Below are 17779 nucleotides of genomic sequence, written 5' to 3' on the forward strand. Positions count from 1 at the left end.
TAGAGGTATGATTAAAAGTGAAGAAATGCAAATAACCGTTCGTCCCGAAATATACACCCACACACATTGAAAACGAAGTAGTTTCCGTTTGAGTTGCTTCATACGTTTCCCGTTCCTTATAGTTTCGACAAAAAAAACACATTATCGTACTAAAAAAATAAAATATTGTGTCCACTAAGCGACAACATGTGTACCCGTCATTCTCTAGGTAGGAACGCATTGTTGGATGCAACAGAAATGAAAGCAAATTGATTCGGTTTCCAAATTTATCCCCGCCTGCAACTATTTATTTATTGTATACAAAGCATCTGATTAAAGTCTTACTTTGGGTTACTCTTTTACAAGATCATACATAAATAAAAATTATTAATGCATAAAAGTATATTTACTAGTGCTTGTATAGAATTTAAATTTTAATAAAATGATCTATAATTACAAATAAAATTCAATGTTAAAACTGAATAAAATAATAGAATGTTTTTTTACTCCTCGACATCTCTCCGTTTTCCTCTAATGCTCGGTTTATCGATTGATTTGAAAAAATATTCCCAAATTTTCCTATTTGATTGGCTTGATGATCTTTACCTAGGCGCTGCAATCGAAATTTCAAAAAAAAAAAATCTTTTGGTAGGTATCCAAATAATTAACGACCGAAACTATGGCGGTTCGTAATAAGCATTTCAGTTTTTCTTGCTTTTTCTTTCTTTTGCTGGAACAGTAATCAAACGGTCTACGGTATTGGCAAAGGTGTTTTGAGGCACCTACAATCTCAAGGACCTTGTAGCTAAAATTGGCACTGCTTCTTGTTACTAACGAGCAGGATGCGGGTTTAAATCCCGCCATAGTTAACGAAAACGAAGTTGACTTTATAGCTGTCGGCCAACATTGCTAGTGCCAACCACTAGTGTTTTCCTTTTTATCTACAAGGACTTCGCCGCCCTAGGCTCCTAAGTGGGCATGGAGCGACGGCGCCGAATACCCATATTTACACAAAGAATTTTAGATCGCCCGCCGCGGGATTCGAACCGTCGACCTCTGGATGGTGAGTCCAGTGCGCGGTCAAATTGATCCACACGGGCGGGACGATAAATGATGATGTATCATGATAAATGATGTATATTTACATTTGGTTCATTGGAAATTTACATTACATTCATTAGAAATTTACATTAGTTTTGAAAATTTATTCAACTAATTCTGATTGGCCAATGGGAATGAGAAGCTCGACTTGGATTGCAGTAGGAAAAGGGTGTGGCCTATGTTCTATTTTTAAATGATTGAACTGGCAGCCAAAGGAAATTGTGATTTTAAAAAGTTGTTTCACAGGCAGGGGACGCTTTCTCGTCGACGGCCAATTGGAATAACGCTGGACTGGAATCGAACGGACGACGGGTAGGATGTTCGGTGTTACTGCTGCTACCCGCAGCAGGAATTTAGGAAGGAATTTACCGGAAGCCGAACACGGGTAGAAATTCATCAGATTTGAGTTTCCATGCTCAACGTTTCCATTAGATTCATGATTTACATTAGATTTAGATTGACATTGGGGTAATTTCCATGACTGTTTACTCTTTACATCTTATTTCAACATTACATTGAGTGGGTTTACATAAGAAACAGTAATTACGTGCTGTGTAAATTTACATGTTTTTTCTGTGTGGTCGATGAAATTACATGCTATTTTCCTATCTGAGAGTTTGACAAGAAAGTACTGCAGGCATTTTTCTACCAAAAAAAATAAGTTATACAGATATTTCGATGGTAAATGGCATTCCTGCGCGCGTATTAGTAACATCAGTTCACAGTTGATCGAAAACGTCAAATGAGGCAAGCTTTAAAATAACAGCACGTGCGATTGTTTAGTTTTATTTCCCAATATTTTAAAAGCGAACTTAAATTTCCTGCGAGATTTGTTTGTTTCATTTAGGTTTTCAATCAAAATGGTATGTTTTATATTTTTTATTCAACTGCAACCTACGTATTAAACCAGCATGTTATTTTTTCAGCCGAAAAATATAATGAAAGATCTGGCCAAATGCAAGCATCCTCAGAGTCGCAAAACGTTGGCGTTGGCCAGAAAGATTAAAAAGTAATTTCAAAAGTGATGTTCATTGCAAAAAATCCTACATGGTTATTTTTATTACAGAATCAACAATCGTGAGAAAAAGAAGATGGGGCACGCCGTTAAAGCTAACGTTGTGGGCAAAAAATTGGGATGGTTCGCCGAACATTTGGAGGACAGAACGGAACCACTTTCGGGTCAGGAGTTTGAAACCCTGATAGATGAGTAAGCGTAACCGTGATCTGCGGCTGCATTCGTAAACTAATTATTTAAGTTATCCTGCAGATATCTGGCGCGTTTCAACGAGGAGTTGGAGCAGATTAAACTAGTTCAATCGATCAACAAACAGCGGAACAACCAGCATGCCTCGCGGGAATCGTCGATTAAGATGACACTGGAAAAAGAGGTGCACGATTTCAACGGCGGTGGTTTGGAGCTGCCGGATTTGTGTGATAAGCAAGAGTTTCAAAAATTCCAACAGTGGGATGGCTCTTCACAGTCAATCCAGCATCTGAAGATGCACTTTATTTCAAGGAAACGATTGCAATTACTTAACAAAGATTCACAGGTAACGATGGCGGTTGATTAAAGCTACTGAAGGAAATGCGTTGAGTTTTCTTTCGTTGAAAGATGTGTCCGCTAACTACTTTGGATCGTCGTCGATGTCGTCGAATTTACGTTTTTTGACGATCAACCACGACTGCATAAGTTTGCTCTTTGGGGTCGTGGGTTGGTTTTGTCCTGGTTCAATTTGCTTGTTGCATTCGCTGGACTTGTTTCTGGAGTTGTTCACCAAGCTCGAGACCGGGTACCATTCGATAGCTTCGCTCGGTTTTAGCATGTTCAAGGCCCGGTTAGCTCCCACTCGTTTGTAGTCCAACCAAGCAGTGACGTCCGCTTCCGTGTCCAAAATTGCCGGCAAACGGTGGTGTATTGGTGAGAACTTTTCATTGGATTCAAATGTGATTACCGTGTAGCTGTAAAGTTTGTCGCCGTTCTCGTCTTCCCACACGTCGAACAGTCCAGCCATTTTGAGCAGATTGATTCCGTCCTCTTTCAGGTTCCATGTCGTTTTGTCATCCATTCGGACCTTTTCGTTCTGTGGCATATGGACGAAGAATGCCGGACGGTCCGAAGCCTTGAGCACTTTTGTTGTCTGCCATTCATAAAATCCTTCACTCAGAACAATGCACCTTTGACCGGCTTTAAACGGCGCTCCGTACAACTTCGACATTGCCAGGCTTTCGAGCCGACAGTTGTTTGTAGTGAGGCCATGCTTTTTGTAGTCTCCTTTGTGCCAGCGCGGAACCATACTCCACATCATCGGAACCAGTGTCCTTTCCGCGCTGTCCTTTTGTTCGTCAAAATGAGCGGCCGAAACCAACACCGGACTCAAATCGGTTGGAGCAATGTTGTAGGATGGTTCATACTTGCGACCGCAGTTGAACTCGTTCCGATACTCGGGTGATTTTGGTTTGCTATCAGGTGTAGTTTTGTACTTGCAGCATGACTGGATCTCCTTTGGATTGAGAGTTCTGCAAGGAAAATAACAAGATTTAGGATAAATTTATCCACACTAAAACCACTGACACAGTCTGTGCTAGAACTCAATAAAGCGTTTCTAAAGTCCGGAATTCATTTATAGCTCGGGTGAGTTTTCAAAAGGCCGTAAGAGCCTCCGTGACCTCTGACACTAATTTTCGTTTTTCTCCGAATTGAAACAATATTTCATTTCTTGACTTTTTTTTATTAGGTCCTATACACAAATGAAACACAACAATTTGAACCTTTAAAAAAAATCTGTTTTTAGTTTAGAGCACTCGAAGGATGTGTAAATAAACAATCTGAAGCATTTTTGAAATTGTTTTTTCGTAAATAGGTTGAAGAAGGATGTAAAAAGAGCTTTGTTTACCAATGGCTCTTACGTCTTTTTGAAAACTAATTCGAGAAGGATGTGAATTATTTATTAATGTAATATCTTTACATAGATTATTTCTAGATTACTTTTTTAAAACCACCAATACACCATAGTACCTTTTGAGAAAGCGAACAAGAAAAAAAACTTAACACATATATCGATGGTAACATTTCAAAAGGCATCATGTACATTTTGACACTTTCTGGGTTATTGCATATTCTGAAAGCACTCCTAATAAGCCACCTCTCCACCAAAAATGAGCAAAAGTTACTTCAGTAAAGTCTGTTTAATCATGATTTTAAATAAAGTAACATAAACAAAATCTCTGCCATCACCAGTGCCTGTTTATATAGCTCTGTCACCCTGTCAAACAAAAGACTACATGAACCTCGTGACGAAAAAAAAGCAACATGAACAAAGCGCCATGTACATTCGGCGAAGAAAAACGAATCATAACAAAGCACCCCCCTCAATGACAGCAGGGCGATATCGACGTTGGTGATTTCAAAAGGAGTTATGTTTGTTTTACTCAAATACAATTACGGAAATGATGTTTTATTGAATTTGGACGATCAAGTATCAATAAAAGCAACGTTTTTCATCGTTTGTTATTATTAGAACATCTTATTTTGCTTTTATATTAAAATGGGAATTGGGTACTAAAGCCCTATGCCAATTTTTATGTAGAACGGTAAAAAACACGATAAAAAACCATTTCTGATTACTTTTTTTCATTTTAATGCAAAAAAAAAAATTGACAAGACAACATTTTTTCGATGGATCAACTATGGTCCCCTTGGAACGAGCTGTCAAGTAGGAACTTTTCTGTCAAGAAGGACCGCGAGGTTATTTTTTCCAAATTGATTTAAAAATTCATTTAAAACTCTTTGTGGTCGTACAAAGGGTCATTGTACTCAGAAAAATAAGCTTTATCGCTGTAAACAATAATATCAGCAATCTAAGCTTCATTTTAGGACCCAATTGAAAATGGGTGCTCATCATTCAAAGGCGTTTTTCTCAAAACGCATGGTTTGTACATGATGCTTTTTGAAATGTTGGCGTCGATATGTGTTAAGTTTTCGCGAAAGAACTGGATTTTCTCCTGATTTCTATAGAACACAGTACTGGATGTTGTATGCTTTTCTGAAAGAGCACACGATTTTGACCTATCACTGAAAGAAAGGCACATAGCAATGTCACATGTTTTGCACATGAATCTACCCCATACGACTTAGTCTGTGAATATCACGTGGAAATCACTTGAAAAAATCGATCACGCGAACCGGCAAATCCAAATGCAAAACACGTTAATTTGACGTGGAAGCTCACATGACTTTGCAATGCTTAGCTCATGAAAATGATATGAATTTGTAGTAGAAATCAAATGATTTTCCATTGACTTTCATATGTTTAAATAATGAGTTTGGATTGTCGTATTTTTTAACCAGATTTATTTACCAATTTATAATTTATTATGCACAAATCTACATTTTTTTTAAATATGTAAAATACGATCCGATCTTGATGGCGGACTCCGGGAAGAATCGCTTGCAATCTTTGGCCAAAAAAGATGTTGTCACCGACCGCCGAATCATAGCGGATATTCCGGTGAACTTCCGGATCACAGGATTCTACTGGCGGATTCTGAAACAGACCTTGAGCTGGAACTTGATTCCTGTAAAAAAAAGACGTAAAATGATTTTTATAAAATTTTAACTTTTACTGGTCCGTTTTTGTTTGTACTCACTCTTGGTTGCTTTTTGCACTACTCAGTGCTTTTTTAATCAAATATTAAAAAAAACCGCAGTCCTTTTCAAGCTGACAAGAAAAAAAATAACCATCTTCGTCCGTGGCCATCTTACTTATGAAGGTTTTTCCACCACACGCATAAACATTTCGAACTAACGTGATTTTCACTTCGAAATCAATGGATAAGTCGAATGGGGAAAATCTAAGTTCTTTTCTTATGAAACTCACGTGAAATCCATTCGTAATCAACGTGAAAGGGGTTTTGCATGCAATCAGCTGGCTTCAAATGATTTTCACATCCAGTTGACATGCGAAACACACGTAGGTCAAAGGAAAAGCATGTGAATTTATGGTGTAGGGCTTTGGAGCAACTCACGTGAAAAAGCATTTGATTTTGCTATGTTGGTTTCTTTCAGTGTAAACTGCATCATTAACTCAAAAGTGATGAAAATGCATATGGGACATTTATGCGATCAGGGGCAGTATAGGACCTTTTTTTTAAAAAAAAACTAGATTTGCTTAGACTATCCAGAAAGAGGGAAGAAGTTGTTGAAAGAAAACTTTGAAAAAGTTGTTTAATCTTAGACAGGTTATATTATATACTTACAAGCAAGTTCGTCCGCACATTGTAGCAAGTATAAATAACAAATTATGTGGGCTCTCTGACTAATTTTAATTTTAAATCTTTCCAAATTAGCGCAAAGCCAGCTTGCTCCGTCGTTTAAGTTTGTTGGTAAACAAACGCGTGCGTAGTATTTTGCCACAGTTGATTCCAAGATGTTGCCGCACTGTAACTGAAAATCGCACTTTGCTGAGTTCGTTTTCGCACCTCCCCATACGATTTTTTCAGTTCAACTACGATTACACTTTTTTGTGTAATCGTAGTCGAACTGAAAAAATCGTATGAAAAAGTGCGAAAATGAACTCAGCAAAGTGCGATTCTCAGTTACAGTGCGCCCAATAAGCATTAAAGGTGAGAACAAAAGAATATGTGTTTTTGTCAAATGAGATGTCGTTTTTTACCAGTGTGTAATTTTGTTATCGAGAAATTAAAAGTGAGAGTGTGTGCGTGCAACATGGAGTTAAACTTTTCAAAGAGTCATGGTAACCTTCACAGCATCTTCATAGAAAGTTTAACTCCATGTTGCACACACTCTCACTTTTAATTTCTCGATGGATTTTTTTTTTAATGAAAACAACTTGGAGTTTTTTTTCAACAAACTTTGCTTGCTGTTAAATTGCATCCAATATAATGTAAAATCATCCAGATTATGTGTGGTATAGCATGTAATGGAGTGTCAATTTATTACAGCTCAGCGAACCACCGATCAAATTGTTTATTTTGCAAGCAATGTGAAAAAGTAAACCTTGCGAAAAGTGCTTATTCAAGCCAAATAATTTTTAGTCTGAATCAAATTTTATGTTCCTACGAAACATTAACAAAACGGAATCATGCCGAAACAGAAGTGGTAATTTTTCTATTGGATTTTCTTAAAATGTTTAACAAATAACTTCACGACTTACTTATCTCTTTAGGAACACCGGTAAGCAGTACTGCGCAGAGCCCGAAACGGATCCCTACGCCCAGATCTACCGGAAGTCCGATATATTCCTCGATTACATGAACGAAAGTTCGTGCAAAATTCCGAGAATCGAGGAATTTTCTGCTGACTCCTCAACGGAGCTGTTGGAAACGATCGAATGCATTGACTTGCCGGCGCATCGATTAACTGGAAAGGTACGGTGCCAATATTTAAAGTATTTGGAAGGGCTGCTGGAAGGCAATTATTCCGCCTGGTCCGGATCGGTAGAACCGTACGAGAATGTCACGTTCTCCTCGGATGAGATTAAAAGATGTGCCGAAAGAATCGAGATGAAGGCGGTAAGAATTAAAATGTGTGGGAGGTTTCGTTTTATGTGCTTCATTTCCAATTTCTGCAGGTTCAATCGTGCATGATCGCATCGCTGTATCGGAAATATATTCTCAAAACGGTAACGGGATTTTTTAATTATTTAATGAATTATCAAGATTTCTAACAACGATACTCCTTTCAGATTTCTCAGATTCGTAAAGAAACTAACGAGTGCTTGATACATCCCAATTTGGTCGACAGTAAATTTGCACCAAAGATCATCAAAAAAGAGTGCAGCCACGTGTCCGTTCAAACCGATGAGCTAGACCTTGAAACGTGCACTAAAGTGCGCTCGATAACGATGGATGATCTTCAGGTTGGGGTACTTCCCGATGTTCCTGCCATGTCTCTGGATGAGAAAATTCGAAACTTTGAAGCAAAGATGCACATTTCCAGTCGCAAGACTAAATCGAGTCGTGAGAGTTCTGTGAAAAAAAGTAAAAAGGAGACTAAATCTAGCACTGAAGTGAAGCAAAAGATTGCCAAAACATCGGAACATGTCCAAGAGCCCGTGGATACAAGTGAAGCGATAACGAGGCCGTCAGAAAACGTAGTACTTACAGGGGAAAGCATTTCCAAAGAAGAGGATGACAATATAATACGCGAACTGGAAGCAATGTTTGACAACGGAGACGATGGAAACATTTTTGATTCATGCGAAAATCAAGTTCAAATCAATGCAATTATAAGTGAAATTGAAAGGTTTGATCCGCAGCAAGTTGAAGGCCAATCGAAACCCATAAACTCACCCTCGCCTCAATTGATCGAATTAATTGATGTGAATCGGCAGCCCAAAGAACAAGCGTCCACCAAGGAAGCTGATCTCAAGAAGAGTCTTTGGCCCTGTGAATATCACATGCAAAAGATGAAACTGCGTGAATTGCTGAGCAATATTGCCGACACAAATTACTTTAAGTACGAGCGCATTCGCTTGCGATTCATAGAATTGTTTGGCGAGTACGAAGAGGAAGAGGATGAGCTGGGTCCGTACAGCCCGTCGATCGAGCTGAACGAAGTGCTTATATCGAGCTGCCGCCAAAGGATCGCCCAGTGGGTGGTGCAATCATTGATGAAACCACTGAACGAAGGCTTGATTGGAAACCGTTTTCTGTTTAAAAAGTTGGCGAAACACCTGGCGGATGGAATAATTTATGCCAATCAGTATCCGAGTAAGTTACCATTTTTATGTGTGTCCTTTGGAGTCTTTAATCAATGTATTGTATTTATTTCAGATCAAAGGTACATCAAAAACTATATCGTAGAGTATTTCTGCACACATCCCGCAATATTATCCGTTGAAGATATGTATTAACGATTACGTTAACGCCATGAGTTCCTGATTTAAAACTATACAAACACATGAATACTGCTAGCTTGCTGAATTGGTTTTAAACAAAACTGCTGGCCTTTGAATGATAATTTTGAATTATGGATACATGAACTAATTCTGTGAATTGATTAATACTTTCAAATAAAAATAACTGTTGCTTACAGTTAATAATACAATTAGTGAGTTTTATTAAAAATTGGACTGAGGTCGTTCATTAGTGTTTTTTTTTATCTAACTGCAAATTTTATAAGTTACAGTCAGGCCTGCAAAATGTTTCCAACCCAGCGTACACATGAAGCAAACCAAAATGTCAGTTCACTGCTAGCATCTGACTGTAAGCCTACTATGTCCGTTCAACCACTGCCGCCTGACTCGTGCCGGTCGGCTGCTGGAGAATGAGAGACGTGAAAAAATGAGCTACACTCACTCAATTCGTGTCGTATGACTGACTCGTAAAATCCTCTCTAAACACTATTTTGACTATTTTTAAACAATTGAATGGTTCTAGAATGTGCAAAACACATGAAACAACCATAACTTATATTCAAAATTACATTTCCACGCATAAATACCAACTTTTTGTGTAAAAACTTGTTTCTTTATGTGTGTGCGTGCAACGTCGAATGAGCGTTGGTCGACTACTGCCTCGCATTGCAGCTGCTCAGTGAGCTAGGGCACTCACGACTGCGCCGGGTTTGTTTATGTCACGGTTTTGCGGTTCAGTGACTGGATCTGAAAAATTCGTGTCAGCGTCGCCGATTTTCGCGTCAAGACCCCTGACATTTTCAGCTCTGGTTACAGTCATCCCTCATATTCGGAACAGTTTACAAATCGGCCAATGTTAAAAAAATCATAGCAAATCGATAATTGAACTAAATGATTCGCTTTTACCTTCATTTGAAAGCTTTTCTTGCGATCTTCCGAATGCTGTATCGGACAACTGCAAATTTTAACTTTTATATCAAGTTTTAGAAGAAAAACTTTGACCCTTGAAAACCACAAATTCGGAACACTTTTTTCTTACGATGTAAACAAACTTTTTTTTTTCTCTCCAGGAGTACATATTTTTTTACAAAATAATGACCTTGCACTCTGAAACCACAGTTTACGCTCCGATCTCAGAGCGATTAGTCGTGTTTTTCAATACGCGGAGCACACAAAACGCGGACACATCTATTGTGTAGCAAGCCTTTGTTCTGCTGTTTTACGCAGCCCATTGTCTTTAGCGTCCGGGTATCGAACCAGCGGACGGATTATGGCCGACGGAATGATTAGGAACACGTTGGTGTTCCGATTCCCGCAAGGGGCAAGCAACCCGTCGCTCGTCGAAATGGCACGTTTCATCAAGGCTCTTGATGCAGACAGGGAGACTATGGAAACCAGCTACAAAATCTCGGACGAACGGTGCTTCTGCATCAAGTTCAAATCAGAACGTGCCATGAAGGACGCCCTTCTCCAGAACCCAGAATGTCACCTGTTCCAGTATTCGAACGGAAGCACTGCGGAAGTACGTATGGGAGTAATGGGAGGGTGCCAACGCTATGTTCGGGTGTTCGACCTTCCTCCGGAGGTTCCGGACATTGACATCGCTCTGGTGCTGGGGAAGTACGGAGTCGTCAAGCGCACCGTTCGAGAAAAGTTCCCGGCGGAACTAGAGCTCGACTTGTATACCGGAATCCGTGGAGTATACATGGACGTCAAAAAGGAGATCCCAGCTGCTCTGTATTTCCTCAACCGCAAGGGGCGGATTTACTATGATGGTCTGAAGCAGAAGTGCTTCCAGTGCAAGAAGGAAGGTCACCTGAAGGTTGACTGCCCGCAAAGCAAAAAGAAGCACCAGGATCTGGAGACACAGCAGATGGACATCGTGGAACCGCAAACTCCCGGGGGGTATCAGCGGACCGTCGAGCTCATCGTGGAGCCGGTGACGCCGCAGGGAGGTCAAGGAACACTGTACTCCGACGCCGTCAAGGACAGCGAAGGCAAGCAGGGGTGTACAGGGAATGACATCACGAGCCCGATCGTGTTGAACATGACAACCCTGGTCTCATCCAAGAAGTTGGTCGGCGTTGAAAGCATTCAACAGCTCGCTGACGCTCCGACACTGCCGGCGCCGATGGAGGCCGCTCTACAGCAGCACGGAGGGGATCCGGATGACATCCAGCTCGAATCTGCGGGTGCAAGTCCAGCGAGGTCGCTCGAAGAAGGGTTACACTACGAAGTCGAGTACATTACGCCGCAGTTCGTGATGGAGGGTATCGAGACGGAAGGGACAGCCAAACGTGTGCTGACTTCAAGCGATGAGTCGGCGAATGAAGTTGACACCGATGGCTTCACCAAGGTCAAGGGCTCGAAGTCGAAGTCGAAGAAATTGGCAGGAGCGCTGGAGGCGATTGCCGCAGACTCAACTAAGCAGGACAACAAGCCAGGCGGTGGGAGGGGAGGCAGATCCAAGACGAAGTAAGCTAAACCAAAAATCACGCAAATCTCACCTAAAACCAACGACACCCTAAACCAACCCTATTTCCAAGATTCAAAATGAATTTTGTCAGAAAAGTCTGCAGCATCAATCTGAATGCAATTTCGATTGAGGCCAAAAAATACCTGTTAAAGGACTTTGTAATCCGCCATGACGTAGACGTGGCCCTGTTGCAGGAAGTTGCTTTCAGTAACTTCTCTTTCATCCCCACCCACCATGCTGTGGTCAACCGAAGTAGCACCAATGTTGGTACGGCGATTCTCATTCGAAAAACCCTACCCTTCGATGAGACGCTGATGGACCCGAACGGACGAATCACCTCAATTGCCTTTGATAGCATTAATGTTATCAATGTCTATGGACATTCGGGATCTCAAGCCAAGGCGGAACGTGAAGATCTTTACGAAGATCGTATCATTGCACACATGGATAAACCTAAAACTCGCCACGTTCTCCTCGGAGGTGACCACAACTGCATTCTCGAAGCGGATGATTGTAAGAGCAAAAACAAACCCCTCTCTCAGGCTCTCCAAGCCCTTGTGAGCGGTTACCAACTGAGAGACGTGGGACTACCCGGTCGTCGGTTCACCTTTCACAGAGGCGAGTCGGCGTCTAGGCTGGACCGGATGTACACCGACAAAACCCTCGCTGGACGGATTACAAAGTTCGAAACTCTACCTGTCGCTTTCTCAGACCACCACGCAATCCTAGCAACGTACACGATCGTTCGGGACGATGCCACGCCAGCGGTAGGAAGAGGTTACTGGAAAATCAACGACTACCTTCTAAGGGATCCCGAAACAACAGCGGGCTTCCGGGAAGCTCTAGTTGAGCTCAAACAGCGCCGGAAGTACACGAACAGCTTTTCGGAATGGTGGTCATATGATTTCAAGAACAAAGTCAAGCAGTTCTACAAGGGGAAAGCTATCCAGTTCAATCAAACGAACAGCGTGAGGAAAGCACGGTTTCACAAGCGGCTGGAGGAGCTGACGGAGAAACAAGCCGAAGGTGAAAATGTGCAAGATGAAATCGAAGTCGCCAAAACAAAGCTTGTAGACGCTGAACACAGCCGTCTCGCTAGTTATCGGAATCGTCACCAGCCAGCAACACTGCTCGAAAGCGAGCGGTTAAGCATGTACCAGATGTCGAAGATCGTAAAAAGAGGATTTAACTCTCCGTTACTGGAAGTATCACCTGAGTCGGGCAATAACAAGCAAGTCGTATACGACCACTTCAAGAAAACCTTTGCGAAACGGCAAGGACTCTCGCCTAGCCACGCTGTTTTGGACCATGTCTCGAAATCTCTTCCACGAGAGGCCAATGACAAGCTGATCGCTGCGGTTGAAGCAGAGGAATTAAAAACGATTATCCAGAGGTCAAGCAAAAAAAAAGCACCTGGACCAGATGGCCTCACCTACGAGTTTTACGAGCAACATTTCGATGAGCTGAAGGACGACCTCCTCAAGCTGTACAACGGTGCCATTGCGGGACGCGTGCCGCTGCAAGAAAACTTCTCTAGCGGTGTTATCACGTTGATACCGAAAACAGGGAATAAGTCGGACCTTTCCAATTACCGACCAATCAGCCTCCTGAACACGGACTACAAGATTTTGACCAAAATTTTGGCTGCTAGGCTCTCCACCTGCATGCATCTGCTGCTGGGCGATGGCCAGACTGCTGGCGTTCACAACCAATCCTGTGTGGACAATCTGGATCGTCTAAGGACAATCATCGCAAGGGCTCAAGAAACGAAAAGAGTCAAGTTCGCGCTGCTCAGCCTCGACTTGGAGAAAGCCTTTGACTCTGTGGACCATGACATGCTGTGGCAAACCTTGGAACGTTTTCAAGTTTCGGGGCAGTTCATAGCATTGTTAAAGCAGCTCTACCGGAACGCCTCCTCCCAAGTGCTGGTGAACGGATTCCTGACAGCATCCTTCAAGATTGCACGGTCGGTGCGACAAGGATGCCCCCTGTCGATGCTGCTTTTCTCGCTCTACCTGGAGCCACTCATTAGACGACTACACGATAAGCTCGTGGGAATGATGATCAACAATACCTTCTTCAAGGTATCTGCATATGCTGACGATCTGACGATTCTGGTAAGAAACGACGAAGAGTTTGATTTAGTTATGTTCCTAGTCTCCCAGTTTTCTACAGCAGCCGGTATTACCCTAAATTCTAAGAAATCCGCCTTTTTAAGGCTAAACAACTGTAAAATAGGACCACAAAGAATCCCAGAAAGATCAGAACTAAAAATTTTAGGACTTATAGTTAAAGATAGGTGGAAGGACATGGTCCAAGTTAATTACGATTTGCTAATTCGAATATTCACACAAGCCTGCCAAGTGCACGGTGCAAGGAAATTGTGCTTACTTGAACGAGTGTTTGTGCTTAACACATACTTGCTATCCAAACTCTGGTATATTTCACACGTACTAACTCCCTCCAACAAACATTTAGCTCAAATTAAAAAAATCTCTGGTTACTTTCTGTGGAAATCACACATTTTCAAAGTTGGTCGCAATCAATTGTATTTAGACTATGCTAAAGGGGGGCTTAACTTAATTGATCCAGAAAGCCAGTGTAAAGCCTTGTTTATCAGAAACCTAGTTTATAAATCTGGTAGAAAAATCGATCATTTCATGCTGCGGTATGAAAATGCGAGTTGGTTAACAGTAAACAGCAGAAATTGGATTAGCAGAGCAAAACGTGAATATGATCAAATCCCAGATAATAATCGCACGTTGTATTGGAAATTGATTGAAGAACAGAACACAAAACCAAAAGTAGAGGCAAAATATCCAAACTTTGAATGGGAGTGCATATGGGAAAACATAAACCAGAATTTTCTAAGTACAAACGCGCGCTCAACATTGTATCTTACATTCAATGATGTAATTTCCAACAAAGTTAAATTGTTTAACTACACTAACCTGGTGAGTAATAGGAACTGTGATCTATGTAACAATCCAGATACTAATGTGCACAGAATCAAAAACTGTCTCCAATCAGGAGTGATTTGGAATTGGGTAGAAGGTATTATTAAGAATCGTTTCAAACTAAAACTAAACTCGCCAGAAGAAATATTGTATCACGGTATCACAAAGATGAATTATCAGAAAAAGGCGGCATTATGGTTAGTTTCAGAAGCAATTAGTTACAACATTTACCATTTCAAAAACCCAAGTTTATATTGTTTTCAGAAAAATGTTAGGGAAATAAGGTGGAATAACAAAACTGCCGTTAACATACATTTTCAAAACCACCTTAACATTTGTTGAAACCAACCAATGCCTAAGGTTCTTCCACTCTAGTTACTACAAGTATTGTATATAAAAGATACAAACAATGTTGTAGTTAGGCAATTTTATGTGTGCTAAATAAAAAAAACAGTTTTAAGAAAAAAAAAAAAAAAAAAAAAAAACCAATAAAAATCATGCTTAGTAATGTTATATGGATGGTCTGATAACTTTTTTGTGAAAATATCAGTTAAATTCAGGTGTTCCACAATTGTGGGAGACACAATAACATCCCACAATCTTAGAACAGGCAATTTGGAGGCAGTGTTTTGCTACTCATGATAAAAAAGTCTTGAAATGAAGTTTTTTGTTCAGAAAGTACTACTTTCACTAGTGAAATAGCAAGAGAATGTCCAAAAAAGGTCCTAAAAATAGTAGGGTCGAGAGAAAAGCTGCATTTGTCATGCTATTGACAAATTATCACAAAAGTGTTCCGAATTTGTGGGTGTTCCGAATATGTGGGATGACTGTAAGCTTTATTAGTTAATTTGTTTTCTGCATCAGAAAACTACAAAAAAAAAAACTAGAAAATTCGTTGCCTGAATCTGAATGTTGCTTCCAGAACAATCTCAATAATTGTAACAATTCTACCTTAGACCATCTCCACCGGGCGCGCGCAGTAAGGATTTGGAAGCGCTCCACCATCACTCATCCCCACACCGGTCGCTCACAAACGCGCTCATAAAATAGCAGCTCGACCCTCGGTGAACAGCGGGTGACCAAATTTAGTCGCCCGCTAGTAGCGCGCACAAATATTTGACATCTGCTTGAAGTGAAAGGAAAATCAAGATTTTTTTTTTTAAATGGACTTTTTATGGTTCCACGGAACTGGACATTGATGATGGACATTTTCATTGTACTGGCCACAACCCGGATTGGCCCAGGTTCCCCGGGGGATGTTCCGTTGAAAGGATATTGGCGGTACCTATGAATATGGACAGTGTTGGTGTCAAACTTCACGATTTTTTAAATCGCATATGAACATTTCGAAAATGGACATTTTTAGTGGACTGGCCACAACCCGGATGGTTCCGGGTTTCCGCGAGGATGTTCCGTTAAGCGGATATTGGCGGCACCGTATGAATATGGGCAATATTGGTGTCAAACTTCACGATTTTCAAAATCACATATGGAAATTACGAAAATGGACATTGTGAGTGGACTGGCCACAATCCGAATTGGTCCGGGTTCCCCCGGGGATGTTCCGTTGAGCGGATATTGGCGGCACCGTATGAATATGGGCAATATTGGTGTCAAACTTCACGATTTTCAAAATCACATATGGAAATTACGAAAACTGACATTTTAAACGGACTGGCCAGAACCCGGATTGTTCCGGGTTCACCGGAAGATGTTCCGTTGGAGGGACATTGGCGGCAACGATGAATATGGGCAATATTGGTGTTAAATTTCACGATTTTCAAAATCACATATGGAAATCACGAAAATGGACATTGTGAGTGGACTGGCCACAATCCGAATTGGTCCGGGTTCCCCTGGCGATGTTCCGTTGAAGGTAAATTGAAAGAATTTATTTAAATTGTGGATTGTGGATGACTTTAGAAAAAATCATTTGATATTTCTTTTCAACTTCAATATTTCTTATTTATTTATTTGTGCCGATAAGGTCCCTTCAACGAAACATACTCCGGGGATCTCGGACTGATGCAGTTTGTGACGAATAAACTTTATAAGTTCATTTTCGTAATTTCGATAGGTGATTTTGAAAAGCGTGAAGTTTGACACTAACATATACATATAACTTCCCCCGGGGAACCCGGAACTGCCTGGAGTGAGGTCAGTTCACTCAAAAAGTCCATTTTCGTAATTTTCACATGTGATTTTGAAAATTATGAAGTTTGATACCAATATTGCCCATATTCATACTGTGCTGCCAATGTCCTTCCAACGGAACATTCCTCGGGGAACCCGGAACCATCCGGGTTGTGGCCAGTTCGTTAAAAATGTCAATTTTCATATTTTTTACATGTGATTTTGAAAATCGTGAAGTTCGACACCAATATTGTCCACACTATGCGCTGCCGCAAATGTCCCCTCAACGAAACATCCGATTCGGGTTGTGGCCAGTCCGTTTAAAATTTCCATTTTCGTAATTTTCATATGTGATTTTGAAAATCGTGAAGTTTGACACCAATATTGCCCATATTCATACGGTGCCGCCAATATCCGCTCAACGGAACATCCCCGGGGGAACCCGGACCAATCCAGGTTGCGGCCAATCCAGTTTTTTTGGAAATAATTACTACTGGCTTTGAAGATTTTGGCAAATTGGTCATGCCAATAAACTGAAACTAATTTTATTTCGAAACGGCAAAATAAGCTGATACTCACCCCCGGTGGGGTTGGCAGTGACTATATTACCAACCCGTTTTATCAACGACCGGTGTGGGAAGGGTGACTAAACTAAAATAGTAGCGCTGTGGGTGAACAAAATAGTCACTCATTTATGTGCGCACCGGTGGAGATGCTCTTAAAGCCTTTCGTTATGATTGGTACATTCTCCGGACTTGTACGTCAGCAGAGAATTTCTTTTTTTAATTTGGTACTAAAGCCCTATGTAAATTTTTATGTATAACGGTAAAAAACACGATTAAAATCCATTTCGGATCACTTTTTTTTATTTAAATGCAAAAATAAATTGACAAGACAACATTTTTTCGATGGATCAACTATGGTCACGAGCTGTCAAGTAGGACCTTTTCTGTCAAGAAGGGTCGTGAAGCTAATTTTTAAAAATTGTACTGAGAAAAATAAGCTTTATCGTTGTGAACAATAATATCACAATTTTAATTTTAGGACCCAAATTGTTTTTTTTAGACAAATTGGACAAATTGATGTTGTCTATCGAATCTATTAAGTTGCCATAGCTTCTACAGAAAAAAAAACTTACCTACAATTTACTAAACTTAAAGATACAGTATTGAACATTTTTGTGACGCTACAACGCAGTGGAAGCCTTTTTGCAAAAGTCAGCGGTTGCATTCGGTTCAGCAGTCAATTTGACGCTG

The 17779-nt window shown here is 40.7% G+C and overlaps 3 protein-coding genes across 5 annotated transcripts; 2 read left to right on the forward strand and 1 right to left on the reverse strand.

The window, feature by feature from the left end:
• Positions 1-1786: 1786 nt before the first annotated feature.
• Positions 1787-2666, forward strand: LOC120422753 (translation machinery-associated protein 16 homolog). Of its 2 annotated transcripts, none has more exons than XM_039586298.2 (4): positions 1787-1943; positions 2007-2089; positions 2147-2287; positions 2348-2666. In XM_039586298.2, exons 1-4 carry the CDS (start codon positions 1941-1943, stop codon positions 2649-2651), a joined length of 531 nt encoding a protein of 176 aa, XP_039442232.1. In that variant the 5' UTR covers positions 1787-1940; the 3' UTR covers positions 2652-2666. The 2 variants fall into 2 exon arrangements, with proteins under 2 accessions (XP_039442232.1, XP_039442230.1); XM_039586296.2 differs by having other exon boundaries at positions 1811-1943; positions 1991-2089.
• Positions 2667-2685: 19 nt separating this feature from the next.
• On the reverse strand, positions 2686-6517 carry LOC120422752 (abasic site processing protein HMCES). Its single transcript, XM_039586295.2, has 2 exons — positions 6337-6517; positions 2686-3597 (listed from the first exon to the last, which is right to left on the reverse strand). Exons 1-2 carry the CDS (start codon positions 6354-6356, stop codon positions 2706-2708), a joined length of 912 nt encoding a protein of 303 aa, XP_039442229.1. The 5' UTR covers positions 6357-6517; the 3' UTR covers positions 2686-2705.
• A 375-nt stretch (positions 6518-6892) lies between these two features.
• LOC120422751 (uncharacterized) lies at positions 6893-9148 on the forward strand. Of its 2 annotated transcripts, XM_039586294.2 has the most exons (6): positions 6893-6983; positions 7042-7198; positions 7266-7611; positions 7671-7721; positions 7785-8811; positions 8875-9148. In XM_039586294.2, exons 2-6 carry the CDS (start codon positions 7182-7184, stop codon positions 8952-8954), a joined length of 1521 nt encoding a protein of 506 aa, XP_039442228.1. In that variant the 5' UTR covers positions 6893-6983; positions 7042-7181; the 3' UTR covers positions 8955-9148. The 2 variants fall into 2 exon arrangements, with proteins under 2 accessions (XP_039442228.1, XP_039442227.1); XM_039586293.2 differs by having other exon boundaries at positions 6942-7198.
• Positions 9149-17779: the final 8631 nt, after the last annotated feature.

The sequence above is a fragment of the Culex pipiens genome, chromosome 3 (assembly GCF_016801865.2).
Source record: "Culex pipiens pallens isolate TS chromosome 3, TS_CPP_V2, whole genome shotgun sequence".
Taxonomy (NCBI): Eukaryota; Metazoa; Arthropoda; class Insecta; order Diptera; family Culicidae; genus Culex; species Culex pipiens.